This window comes from Beta vulgaris, chromosome 4, assembly GCF_026745355.1.
Source record: "Beta vulgaris subsp. vulgaris cultivar EL10 chromosome 4, EL10.2, whole genome shotgun sequence".
Classification (NCBI taxonomy): Eukaryota; Viridiplantae; Streptophyta; class Magnoliopsida; order Caryophyllales; family Amaranthaceae; genus Beta; species Beta vulgaris.
In genome coordinates this window covers 24,969,715-24,983,599 of record NC_079205.1, presented here as the reverse complement: position 1 = coordinate 24,983,599, position 13,885 = coordinate 24,969,715, and the positions used below count along the sequence as shown (strand labels likewise).

The 13,885-nt window shown below is 36.1% G+C and overlaps 1 protein-coding gene across 2 annotated transcripts; it reads left to right on the top strand.

Annotated features, from left to right (window-relative positions):
* The first annotated feature begins 306 nt into the window (after positions 1-306).
* Positions 307-12,896, top strand: LOC104907659 (hypothetical protein). Of its 2 annotated transcripts, none has more exons than XM_010696619.4 (14): positions 307-625; positions 1,164-1,308; positions 2,243-2,310; positions 2,414-2,467; positions 2,727-2,810; positions 2,887-2,972; positions 3,899-3,979; positions 5,081-5,211; positions 9,239-9,280; positions 9,387-9,463; positions 9,537-9,627; positions 9,752-9,833; positions 11,911-11,983; positions 12,417-12,896. In XM_010696619.4, exons 1-14 carry the CDS (start codon positions 537-539, stop codon positions 12,583-12,585), a joined length of 1,272 nt encoding a protein of 423 aa, XP_010694921.1. In that variant the 5' UTR covers positions 307-536; the 3' UTR covers positions 12,586-12,896. The 2 variants fall into 2 exon arrangements, with proteins under 2 accessions (XP_010694921.1, XP_048498930.1); XM_048642973.2 differs by having other exon boundaries at positions 1,140-1,308.
* The last annotated feature ends 989 nt before the right edge of the window (positions 12,897-13,885 follow it).

Below are 13,885 nucleotides of genomic sequence, written 5' to 3'. Positions count from 1 at the left end.
GACAAAAGTACTTAATTGTAATGTAGTTACTGCAAAATAATTTAAAGTTCAAAAATGTATTATATAAAATATTAGCATACAATCATGCATGGGCTTAAACTTATGGAGATGTGGTAGCTTTGGGGAATACCATCTCGAATTCCAGAACATTACACAGGGTTCAAATCTTTATTCCAACAAAATATTGATGCATTCACTTGGGGTGGCAATGAACCTTTATACTTGTTATATGCTAGTAGTCTAGTAGAAGTTGATATTTGGACCAATTATTTTTCTTATATAAAAAAAGCATGTAGTAGTTAAATTTAGTACAAGTAAACGAAGTTAAAAATATGGAAAAGGTCTTGGCCAAGGTTGCGAGAGAAGCCCGCCGAAGTGAAGTGCGCGCCTTCTGTTTGTTTACCGGGAAAAACACGAATTGTATTTGTCGGAATTGTCGCACAACCCTCTGTTCCTTACACAACTCCTTGTTCCAATCTTCTTCTTCTTTTCTCTCTCTCTCTTTCTGACGATCTAGACGCAAAGACAGGACAATAATGGGAATCTGGGCGAGCAAGGAACCCCCTCCGCAGGTGGTGTTGGTCCCACCCCTTTTCGACTTTCCTCCGCTTGGAGCTCGAACCAGGTTCCCTAATTTTTGCGGTTATTTTTCTATTGAATTTCTCAATTCTTAAATGTACCTTTCTGTCTTACTTTTGCATTTCTTTTCCGGGAATTTGCCAATCTAATGACATTTTCGTCAATAAAATGCCCACTAATATCTAGTCGTAGAGGTCAAATGTCCGGTTGTGATTTACGACGGGATGTTTTGAGCTCTACAACAATATATTGGTGACATTTTATTTAGGAAAATCCCACTGAAGATTATGTACATTTGAGAGATTTCATTTACTACAGTACTAGTAAATTATAATTCCCGGTAATACTCTGCCATGTCCTTCCATTTTCCGTTTGGACATTGCGTGCATTGATGTATCTTCTTGTTTTACTTTGTTCGTGTGCTTTTCCCTGGTGTCCGTATGACCGTATTTCTGGGTTGTTTTTTGTTTTATTTTTTAGCGAGAATGTCTACTTATGTAGGGGATACTTGTTATGTAATGATGGGTGAGATAATTTTTAACTGCTTAGTTGACATGCAGGTGTTTATTTTGATATTTATGCAGGATGTTGGAGTCCTCGTATGATTTGTTATTTGGAAAGCTTGCTCTGAAATATCTTTTCGAGGATTACTTTGATGACCCGGGGAACTTTAGTACAAAAATCTTGCTAAAGCCTTTGGATGACCCTCATGTAGATCTTATTGCAACTGTATCCTTTTTGAATAATGATGTGATTGTGAGGTGTGCAATTCCTGTATAAGGTGATGTATCCAATTATTGTACTCACAAATTGTTCTCATGCCATGGCCTTGCCACCCTTTCAGAACTCTAAGGGGGTGTTCGTAATTGGATCTAATAAGTTCTGAATTTATCTCATGTTTACACTTGAGTGGACCTGATTAGACCTAGTGGGCCCTGAAACTTTATTTTTTAAGGTTAATAGGATGCACCCTAGATTGGTTATGAGGTCAGGCACATACATTTTAGGTTATGATCGTGTATTAGGAAAACGAATATATAAGTGAAATAGGTAGTGAAGATTTAAATTGATAATGTGATGAAAAAAGTGTAAAATTTGATGATGATATGACATTTTAGGTCCTTTATCTAATCCTAGAGGTTTAATAGTTGAGAAACCAATGTTTTCTATAAGTCTATGAGCTTCTTATACTTTTTTTAAGGGAATGAGCTCCTCATACTTGATCTTGATATAATAGTGACATTTTCTTCGTCTTAATGGTTGATAACTTAACATAATTCAAAACAAACTGAGGGCGTCTACTTCTTCGTTGTCTTTCTTCATATTGATTCAACCTTCGTATGTTGGAACAGCTACATTGAAAATTTTGTTAATCATGAGGTGATAGTGCTCAGTTATTAGAATAAGGGCCAACATTTGCTTCTCTCTGTACAGAAGGATGAATGACCATTAGCACCTGTGAGCTCTGGTTCCGAAATTTCTAGTGTCAGCCCGAATAGCTGATCAAACATTTTGTTCAACAGTTGTGAGTTTAACATTTAATACTTTATTCAATCTCTCATAAATTTATAGCTCTGCTCACCTTTTCTTATGATTGCTTTTTCAGAAGCCAAAGTTGAGAATTGTGAAAATGAACAACATTTGATTTCTTAACAATTAATAGGTTTCTGGTCCACTTTATCGTAAGTCAGGAGGAACCGTTGGAAGTAATGCACAGTTCCGTTGGCAAAGGTATACCAAATTTTCAGATGACTCCTTTTTGTATCTGTTGGTATATTAATTAATGAAGTTTAGTCACCTGACTCATTTTTGCTTCTTTTTTTCTGACAAGCAGTGATGTTGATGATCCTCACACATTTGTTGACTTATGTGTTGCAAACACTGATCCGTAAGGAACATATCTTGACCAAAATTCTACATGTTCCTCCTATAGAATTTGTTGCAGTATTCTGGCTCCGCAACAATTTTGTCATTTGTAGTTAATATAAAAGGCTACTACAATCAGTGGGGGAAAGCATTATATGTCTGATTCTCCCACAGGATTTCTGTTACAAAAAGTTGACAATTTCTATAGAACTGGAATAGCTTGTCCATGTCTTTCTGCACTTGAACCCTAAATCTTTAATAGTATAGATGTTTTATTTTAGGGTGTTACGGGTACGATCTTGTGCATATTACCCAAAATATGGATTTGGGGCCTTTGGAATCATCCCGCTTATAACAAAGACAAGGTACTGTCTGAAAGTGAGAGTATAACAAGTTCTGATTTTGAGTACATATAATCATATAGGACTTGGTGCTGTGCAGGAAAACACCTGATGATTATGGTGTGATGGGATTGAGATACGGCTCAGGGAATCTTTCATTTGGAATGACAGTTGTTCCTTTCCCTAGTATGTGACTTACCTTGCCAAGTAATTTATTGAGTTTCAAGGAGTCATTTATGGATTACGAAATCTTTTATTTCTTGCCATTTGCTAGTATTTGATGACATTCAAAAAGTCATTAGTTTTGTGTTTTAGAAATGGTGTTTTATTTGCCTTTGCTGGTTGAGATTTTCTATGCTCACTATATCAAGAATCTACGCTTTCTCATATACTCCATTTTCCTAAGTCTTACCCATTTACTCTTGAAGTGATCAAAGTTATAAATATTTGAGCATCTTTTTTTAATCCATATATAAGAAAAATTAAATTATCTTGTGAAGCTGTGATTTTGTTGGATTTGTTCTATTTGATGAAATTAATTTTTTAAATAATTTCTAATAATATGTTGAAAAGGATTTTAATGGTTAAAAATGTGCATCGAAGACCGTGTCAATAGATACGAGTAGAACTTAGGAAAACGGAGGTACTATGAATCTATGATCTAGTTGTCTAAATCAGTAGGATCAACCAATCAACTACCAGTGCTCTCATTTATGCATATGTGAACAGCCACATCATGAAGAATATATGTTGCTACAATGATAATGTTGATGGGGGTCTCCATGGTTTATGTTATACTCCCTCCCGTCTCTATTAGTTTACCCATTTGTTTAGGGTACATTTGCCGAGGCACTGATTTAAACCTTAATATTTCTAATTATCAATAAGCAAACATTACAAAAAGTTGATATTTGGATAGTAGACATTGAGACAAATCTAACAAGATTTCACATTATTATATTTTTTTTTAAGTACAAAACACAAGAGATAGTCAAATTCATGTATGTGAATAGTGTCAAAAACCAAAACGGGTAAACTAATCCGGAGGCAGTATCAGCTAAGATTATTACTGCCTGCTAAGTGCTCCATTATCAATATTTCTTTTCCTCCAGACTCTGATGAGTTTCCTAGAAGTGCTTGGTTGGTCAGCAAGATGGGTAGACTTACTGCCGGGGCACAATATGAACCACAATGTAAGTACCATCATCCCCAATCTTGCAATGTACAATTCATTAATGTCAAAGTTAATACTCGAGTTAGTTTTTTGCCTTGTCACAGTTTCTTGTTCTGTTTTTTTGAGATTGGATTATAAGTAGTTTATACATTTTGTTGCCTCTAACATCCTTAAATCCTTTAGACAAGTAAGCTGTATAACTCACATTGCAGGTTAAAAAAAAAAAAATTCCCTTTGTATGAAGTCAAGTTGCTTTGCTATCTTTGATGGTCGCTGACCCTAATGTAATTTAATTTTGCAGATTGAGATGTTATGGGTTTTATAGATGTATTCTTATTTCCAAATTGAATGGAGTTCTTTGAATATTGGTGTGCCTTGCTAGTACCCAAATATTTCTAATGAGGCTTCCTAAGATGTAGAAACTAATTTTGAGCCTTGTAGGAGCTGTTGAAAAACAAAATCTTTCTGAAAACATGTTTTTTGCTTCATTTTCTTCAACCAAAAGGGTAACTCTGGAAGATTGCTCTTATGTCTACTACTTCCTTCGTTTCATATTACTCGCTACACTTCTCAATTCACGGACTTCTAGGCAATTTTTGGAGAAGAGAGAGGTAGAGAGTAAAAAGAAAAGGGACCCATGTGAGAGGAGAGAGATAGAGAGAGTTTATTACCCAAAAAGGAAGTGTAGCAAGTATTATGAAGCGGAGGAAGTATATGTTAGATCATCAGGCGAGTCTACTATATATTTGGAAGCAAGTGTTATGCTTCTTTCATTTGATGTATTCAGAAAAGGCATATTTAATAGTCTTATTTAAATTTGGGATGCTAGGGTAAGTAGCTGGCATCTGCCTAATTTTACCCTTGAATGTAAACATAAGATAGTCCTTGTTCAATTATGTGTTATTTCACAATGGTCATTCTATTTGTCGATCTTCTTATGTTTACATCTCCGAGTATTGTGTAGTACAGTCGCAAGAGGTTTGTTGATGCTTTTGTTAGATAGTTCGGTTATCGCTTATTTAGTTACTTTGCTTTTTGTTTAAAGTTTACACGGTAGAGCATGAGCTAGATAATTTAAACTTTTGATGAGTAACTTCTACATGTGAATAAATAATTTCAGATGGAACCAAAGATGATTTTAGATTTAAAAATCTAAAGAACTGGAGCTGTGCAATTGGATATGGATTGGGGTCAGGCAGTCCACTGAGCCCTTCTTTCAACTTTGGTCTTGAACTGGCAAATAGTTCCCAGGTATATAAATTATTATCATCTCTGTAATAATATCTTGTTTACCTGTTCTGCATATCTTCTTAGCCTTAAAACTTGCTCTTCTTTTGTCATCATAGGAAAAGCAATATGTTTCACTTTCCTATCATAGGAAATTGAATATTACTCGCAACATTGACATTTTTGGCAATACATTCTCTTTTTCACTATCCTAGCACACGAGGGTTCTTTTTTTTTTTAAAAAAAAAAACTATCTCTATTTTTCTCTCTCTCTTCTCCTGAATTCTTGCGTCATCCTTCAATGTTGCGAGTAAACGAATCGGAGGAAGTATATTACATACGTTTATGACGCATTTAGGTTCAGGTTCTAGTCCAAAGAGAGTGATACATTGCAAGACCATCTATTAAGTTCACCTATAGAAAAAGGCACAAGGAGAGGGGCAAATGTGTCCCTAGTCTCATTTAAGTTATGACACATGTTTAAGTGAATACACAAATTACAAATCAACAAGAATTCTGTTATAGAGATGTCAAGCGATTTATGTAATTAGGATAGTTTGTTATGATAGGAGGGAATATAGGGAAATTGTCACAGCAAGAATATCTTGTAGTTATAAATAAAGTAGGAGAATGAAAGAAGAGGTATCGAGAAATAGAATGAGAGAAAGTGACTTGGGAGAGCTCTACATCCTCTCGAATGAGTTTGGGTTATATTTGGTTTTCTTACTTGAACAATCAATACAATACTATCTAGTTACCATTCTTGATAATTTGCTTTGTTGAGTTGAGTTCCAAGCAAACTTGGTATCAGTGCGTCCATTATCGGAAAACGATGACGAAAATATCTTAGAGTTCCAGCTTGAGGTTGAGGTAGCTTTACTGAAAAGAACCGTCATCGAAGAAGTAACCACCACTGTCATTGATGTAGCTCATAAGCTGCAACTGATGAGTAGCCTCGAAAAGATGGCCACTTATGCTATGTTCTTTTGGACTAAACAAAACTCTACTAACTGAATTTGTCTAAATGAATTTTCATTAATTAATTCAGTCTTATTTCAAGGAGGATCTCCAAGGAGTCCGAACCAACTCTGAATGCCTGGAAAGAAGAATAGTCTCACCCCATAACATCAAAAGTCAAAACCACCTGATAGCGCAAGCCGCAGATATTTCAAAGCGATTAAATAAGCGAATTGAGAATTCAAATTTTGTACTGAAATGAATATGTCTAAACTGAGCTGAACTTAATTTGCCTGAACTAAACATAATTGTACTGAAATGAATTCAATACTTTCTCTTCAAGCTCCGGACCTGAATTGGTATATGGATACGGGTGCCTCGTCTCATCTCATGAATAATTCAAGTATCAACTCTTCTATTCTTGATTGGCATAATTTAAATACTCATATTATGATTGGTGATGACACAAAAATACCAGTTAAAGGTTCGGGCACTACCACTCTCCCTAAACCTTTTCCGCCTCTAACACTCAAAAATATTCTTTATGCTCCTAATATCATTAAAAGTCTCGTCTCAGTTAGTTAATTCACTTCCGATAATTTTGTCTCTATTGAATTTGACCCCTTTGGTTTTTCTATGAAGGACCTAGGGACGGGGCTCATATTGACGAGGTGCAATAGTGTTGGAAATCTCTATCCTGTGTCATCTTCAACTACATCTTTTCCTTTTGCTCTTGTTACTCTCTCCCCGGATTTCTGGCATAATCATTTGGGCAATCCTGGCAATCATGCTCCAAATTTTCTTAGGACCAATAAACACATTTCATGTAATGAAGGGACTAACCCTTCAGTTTGTTATGGTTTTCAATTAGGCAAACATTGTCGCCTTTCCTTCCCTATTTCTCATGATAAAACTTATGCTCCTTTTGATATTATTAACACTGATTTGTATACTTATCCTCTCAATTTCGATACTACCTATTGTTTCTAGATGATTATTCTCATTATCTATGGGTTTTTCCTCTCAAATCTAAATCGAGTGTGTTTTCTGCTTTTGTCACTTTTCATGCTTATGTCAAAACCCAATTTGGTCAATCTATTAAAGCTTTGCAATGTGATAATCATCGGGAGTATGCTAATGAAAATTTTACTCTTTTCTCTCAACAAAATGGCATGATATGGCGACACTCGTGTCCTCATGCCTCTTTTCAAAATGTCACTTTTTAACAATTGAATCGAGTCGGTTCCATTGTGCCGATGTGATGTCTCTAGAATGAGAGAGTTGGGATTGATGTGGTCAATCACGGTGCATGAGTGACAATGTATTTTGAAGAGTTCAACCCAACTGCCATAGTTTGCTTTCTCCCTATCGAGGATTTCAAGGACTTCGTTTCTGAATATTACTAACAGCATTAGCAGGGTGATAATCATTGGAGGGAGGGGGGGGGGGTTGAATTTTTGGAAGACTCTGCGTCAAGGGGGTTCACCATGGCAGCAAGTCAGTAGGGGAATAAGGTAGAAGATGATGGTATACTGAAAGTAATATGTGGAGGGTAGGGAAGTCAACGCAAGTAGAAGGCAAAGTAATAAGAAAGCAGATGTGAATGCGGAAGGCGAAGGCTATGGAAACAAAAATTGGATCTTTGTAATTTGTGGAACCTAGAAAAACCCTAGTGCTTTGATACCATGTTAGATTGTGTAAACTCCTCGATCTTGGAGTGTTGTATATTGATCATATATGTAGGTTACATAAGTGTTCGTCCTAACAATGTTAGGAAACCTGATGAGATAAGGATAATATAATCCTAATTCTATAAAAAAAATATATCCCTAAATATGTGGAGAAAATATCTTAAATATATTCTCTATCATGTATCAACTACTTATACATTAAGTCAAGTAGTCAACAATTGGCCACATCTTACACGAACAAGTAGACGCATAATAAACTGAAGACAAACTCTATGTTAATTTGTGCCAAGCATGCTTTCCTGTAGCAGTGGTTATCTTGGGAAATATAGCATCTGCAGTTTGCATATTTGCAATGGGCTTTGAGCCCTTGACGGTTTCCTCCTTTAAAGGATTACCGCTGCTTTCATGTTTTAGGAGTTTTTGAAGTCCTGTGATTACTTTGTGTGTTCCTTTCGACAATTTCCTATATGTCTTGACTTCAGAATTTTCTTCAATTGAATAGCACAAATAATTGAAAATAAGGGCTTATTTGTTGGTTTAAAGTTGGAGATATATCAAAATGGGGGGATGAAAGAAAAACATACTAGAAAGGAATATTTATCAAAAACCACCTTTTATGACCACTTTTTTGTGAGAAACCCCCTTTAAAAAAAATGGTTAATTAGCCACCTTTTTGGTTCTTTTTTTTTGTTGGAAGCCACCACTTGGCGGAATTCGGTGGTTGACCTCGATTTTCCGGCGTTAATCATCAGATTTTCACCATTTTTTCAGAAGTTCGCCATTTCTTCCACCTTTACGCTTCTCCCTTCTTTTGCTAGCAACTTCCTCCCTCGAATTTTTTTTTTTTTGAAATTTCGGAGCATGGAAGAAAGAGGAAGAAGAAGGGATAGGAAGGCTACGAGGGAGGGGGGGTTGCCGGGAGATGCGAGGGGGGAGGGGGGTTGTCGGGGGATGCATGGGGAGAGAGGGGCTTAGGCCGGGAGGGTGAGGATGGTCGTGGGGGGGTTTGCTGGCGGGTTGCGAGGGGGGAGTGGGGTTGTCGGGGGATGTGAGGGGGAGGGGGGTTGCCGGGGGATGCGAGGGGAGAGGGGGAGAAGAACAAAGGGGGAAGAATGGCAAAAATTTGATGGTCAACGCCGGAAAATCGAGGTCAACCACCGGATTCCGGCAAGTGGTGGCTTCCAACAAAAAAAGAACCAAAAAGGTGGCTAATTAACCAAATTTTTTTTTAAAGGTGGTTTTTTTTCACAAAAAAGTGGTTATAAAAGGTAGTTTATGACAAATTTCGCTACTAGAAAATGCAACGAAATGATGATAACAACAAACTTTTACTTCTAATAATATACAAAATGTTGCTGTATGGTATTCCTAGTGACTTTTCATGGATCGGTACTCTATTGCAGTTTATTGCCTCATGCTACCAACATGTTGTTGTTCAAAGAAAGGTATGTCATCCACCTCATTTTACATTTATTGGCTACTTCCTGTAGGGCTGTTTTTCAAGCCCTTATTGTTTTAGCCACTAAGCTGTGTACTATCTCCATCTTTCAGGTACAGAATCCCTTTGAGGAAAATGAAATAATTGGAATTACAAATTATCTCGATTTTGGTTTTGAATTGAAAACAAGGTAACCTAAAGGTGGACCAAAACAAGGTTTTCCTAGTGAACTCAAGTTCATTCATTTTTTATTTCTGTTTCAGGCTAGAAGATAACAACAAATCAGATAAATCTCAAGAATCAACATTTCAAGTAGCAGCATCTTGGCAGGCAAACAAAAATTTCTTGTTGAAGGTACATGATCAACTATTGTGATTTTTCATATTAAAATGAATTGACGAAGGTACATGGCTGTATCACTCCTCTCGATTTTTCATATATATGTAGTTTGATGTTGCATTATTTGGTGACTATGCAGGGAAAGGCGGGGCCTTTAGGCTCTACTTTGTCATTGGCATTCAAGTCCTGGTGGAAACCTTCTTTTACTTTTAGCATTTCAGGTGCCTTCTCTTTCGTCTTATTTCTCTCCCTTTGTTTGATAATTTATTCATGAAAATTGATGAACGTTGATAGTGAAGCCATTCCCGTTGAGAAATTAAGTGAGAAAATAGAGGGACTTTGGGGTAGAAGGGGGTAGTAGAGGAAAGTTGTCATGTACTATGATGACATTTCTTATCTTGGTTGATAATGGGTGTATATTGTCACATATACCAATTGCCATATGGTCTTTAGTAGTCAAGTTTGTTCATTTTAATCCTAGATAATTGGGGCAGGGAGATATCGTATACTATACAGTGCCAACCATTCTAAGCTTTGCCTCCACAGAAGTGACACAACCTATCGTCCCTGTGGTAAGGATACTGAGACAAATTTATAGTACTTCAAACCCATTTTGAGCAACATATCAATTACATCAAGATTTTATTGGCAAATTTTATTATATGTGGATTCTTAAGATATGCTGAACAAGCTTAGTTCCATAATTCAAATTTTGTTTGCTATCATGTGAGATAATGTGTTAGGTCATTATTCTGAACGCAAGTCCGAAAAGAATGAGATGGATCTGCTGTTTCCTGTGCTTCTGTGACGATCATGGAGAGGAGGCGGCATTACGTTTCTTCTCCTATCCCTTGCAATTGAATTTCATATTGGATTGTCCCATATATAATGTACTTTTAAATAGAGTCTAAGTATAATATTCTATTATTCTTATGTTATTTTACTGCTATGCTTGTCTTATGGTCTGTTTGGTTTGATGGAAAAAAATTTCCATGGAACATGGTTTTCCATGAAACATAGTTTCCGTTGGAAAAAGCAAATGAATATTAGTTGTCCTTATATTTGTTTTTGGTTTGATGGAAAACTATCAAGCTAAGAAGAGAAAAATGGAGATGTTGGGAATTGGAGAGCGGATGAAAATGATTTTCCTTTAAATTTCGGAGGAAAATGTTTACAGAGGGATGTAATACTCATTTCCACCTTAGGTTCCTTTTTAAATCCCTTGTCCAACCAAACAATGGAAAAAGGGGAAACTCGTTTCCTGGAAAACATTTTCCTCCAAAACAAAATGGGGCCTTAGATTCTATTAAATGTCAATTATATTGACAAATCATACAAGTCAGTTGAACTCTCTTAATCTTCGAAAATATCAAGTAGACTTCGTTTGTGGTGGGAGTCAACAAGCTGAACATTTGACTGATTGTAGAACTTAATTTCATGTCTTAATCTGTCGAGGAATTTGTAAGTTGGACACTTATTGGTGATGTAGAAAATATTTGACTGCTTATTGACCAGTAATAGAATGGGTTCAGTTGGTTCATGCTCAGTTGATGAGACAAACAATCAAATTCATATGCTATGTTCCTCTTTTTTTTCCTATCTTTTGATGGCCTCATTTTCAGAGAATACATTCTCTGGGGACTAGGGGCTTTGGTTTGACTAACTTATAAAAGGCCTGCAGCATTTAGTTTCTTTTCAATTTGGCTTATACAGTTTTTGTCCGTGTTTCTTTCAGTGGAAAAGAATATGACAAAATAATTATTATTGGTTGTGTTGTCAATTAGCTTATTGATCTGTATATCACGTCAATATTAGAAATATATATTTTTTGGATGGTTAGGCCTTAGTTTGAATCAGGCTAATTTCGATTGGTCAGGTTTTGGATATAGTTTGGGTACAAAAATAGGCTTGGTTCAGGTAATTTAGAACAAGTATACTGATACGAGTTACTTTTCATAGGTCTATCAGTAACTTCAGACTATTTTCTATAGACCCTATTGAGTTTCAAGAATTTGTATACGTTTCATCATTGTCTTAGAAAAAACTAAATAATTTGTTGTGAGATGCAAATTTTAAGGATTTTTTTTGTTGTGTCAAACAATTTCATCTCCAGTGAAGTTTGTGTCACCAAATATCTTTTGCACTAGGCGCTTTAAAAATTGTGTATAATGTTTTCTTGCTGATCTTTTGATTTCATTGCATAATCTCATTTCAGGAATATGCATCTATTGGTTATAACACCTAGAATGTTTGAGAAGGAACTTATAGATGTCTAATTTGACCTTTGTGGTTCTACAGCTACCAGGGATCATATGGTGGGAAATACGTCTTTTGGATTTGGCATTCGTGCGGAAAATCTGAGAGAGGCCAGGTATATTTTGTTTTTGAAATGTAGTAAGGAAGAGGTAGTTTTAAGTATCTCCTCTCGAGCAGATCATCTCAGAGAAGTTGGGTATATGCAAAATCCCGTCATCATTGTGCATGGAAAATGGCTTAAATTGTCTACTCTTTACTGCCACAGTAAACAATGAAGCCAGGAACAGGAGGGGGGACTTGAACCCTCAACCATGATCTAAGATTAAGCTTTTCTAGCCATTTATGATTATCAGTCCTGAATCATAGAACACGAATCTGTGAGCTGAAGTCTCTGATCACAATAGCTTCCCCTTGTTTAGTTGATGTGTGCTCCAGTATTTTTAAAAGCTCATATTCTTCAGCTCTGCTTATATATGCACTTGTGCTATTCAGAGCTTTCGTAAGAGTTTGTATCCTGCAGTTACTGGATGGACTTTTTGTTTTTGCAGTTATGAAAGAGCAGACCCAAATTTTGTCATGCTGACTCCAAGTAAGGAGCACATAGCAGAGAGTGTGCTCTGGAAAGACCGGAAGGAGCCATTTTGTCAATCAGATATAAGTGCTGGAAATTTTGATGGCTTGCCCAAGGAGTTGAGACCTTTAGGAAGATTTTTGTAGTCCTGTCCTTTTGTCAGCGCACATGTTAAACCCATATCTGTGGAACTATAAATTTTATCTTTGTCAAGAAAATACTTTGTATAATTAGGATTGCCTCCACTCATGAGAAAACCTTTTAAAGCAGTGTAAGAAGATTGTTGTCAAAAAAAAAAAGTGCAAGAAGATTAAAGTTACAGTAGTTTCTTTTGTTGGCAGAATCATAGATATAAAGCAGAAAAATGAAACAATTACAATTACCCTTGAACCTTCCCTGCTTTAATGGCAAGGTTGTAAGCTTTTGCTACCTTAATTCTAGCTACCTTTAAGTCTTATTGAACTAAAGCTATTTTTAGGATGGTTCGAATGGACGAATGCGCTTGATGTGGTTTTTAAGTTCTTTTCACCATGTCTTATGAGTCCATTCAAATTTCTAATCGGTGAATCTGAAGATGTAATAGATCCTTAATGTCATGTAAGAGTGCATAGGCCTATGCTTGAATAGCGGAAGATGTCTTTATACCGTTGTTGCTGAAGGGATTTAAGTACTATAAGCGGAATTTCACGAATCAAATTCATAACCACTTAAAACAGGATCACGTCTCAAGGATAAGAGAATAGTTTAGAAGTAACCTTTGAAGTGTGATTTTCACAAAGCTTGTTATAATCCAGAGAAAGAATCGCAACTGTGATTCCTCTACTTGGTCCACCAATCCGGATCAACACTTCCCCAATGCTAGCTGGAAGGAACACGTTTTTCTTCTTCTTTAATGGAGTAAGCGTGACTTTTGGGAAGAATAAGAGAGAAGAATATGAGTGAGATCTTGTATCTTTTCTTGTGATTGTCTAACTAAATATATAAGTATATTTAGGTTAGGAATCCCCTTCTCCTCGCCTTCTCTCTCTCCTCTTGGCCGACCACCCTAGAGCCCTTTTGGGCTCTAGGTTTTTCTTTTTGTTGATCCAAATAATTATGTGTGACCTAATAGGATCTATTTGATTGGGCTTCGGGTTTATAATTTACTAACACAAAGTTCTATAGCATTCTCTAGCAAGACATAGACGACCCAATTTAATGATTTTATTATCTCCATAATACAATCCATATTATATTTAGTAATTGCATTAAAGTTGAGGACATAATTCCTTCAATTTCCCACTTGTCCGAGACGAGTGTGCAATGTTTAAATTCCTCAAGTCTCTTAGTGTCCAATTTGATAGTATGATCATATCTCTATGTCATCCATACTAGTTTTCAAATTAATCCTTGACATCCGAGTTCGAATTGATCAACAAATGATCATCATATGATCCATTTAAGCAC

Excerpts from the sequence above, each read along its gene's own strand:
- LOC104907659 (XM_010696619.4), top strand. The coding sequence starts at position 537 with ATGGGAATCTGGGCGAGCAAGGAACCCCCTCCGCAGGTGGTGTTGGTC. Across the intron at positions 5,212-9,238 it reads AACTGGCAAATAGTTCCCAG|TTTATTGCCTCATGCTACCA; the intron begins GTATATAAATTA and ends ACTCTATTGCAG. Across the intron at positions 11,984-12,416 it reads GAAAATCTGAGAGAGGCCAG|TTATGAAAGAGCAGACCCAA; the intron begins GTATATTTTGTT and ends TTGTTTTTGCAG.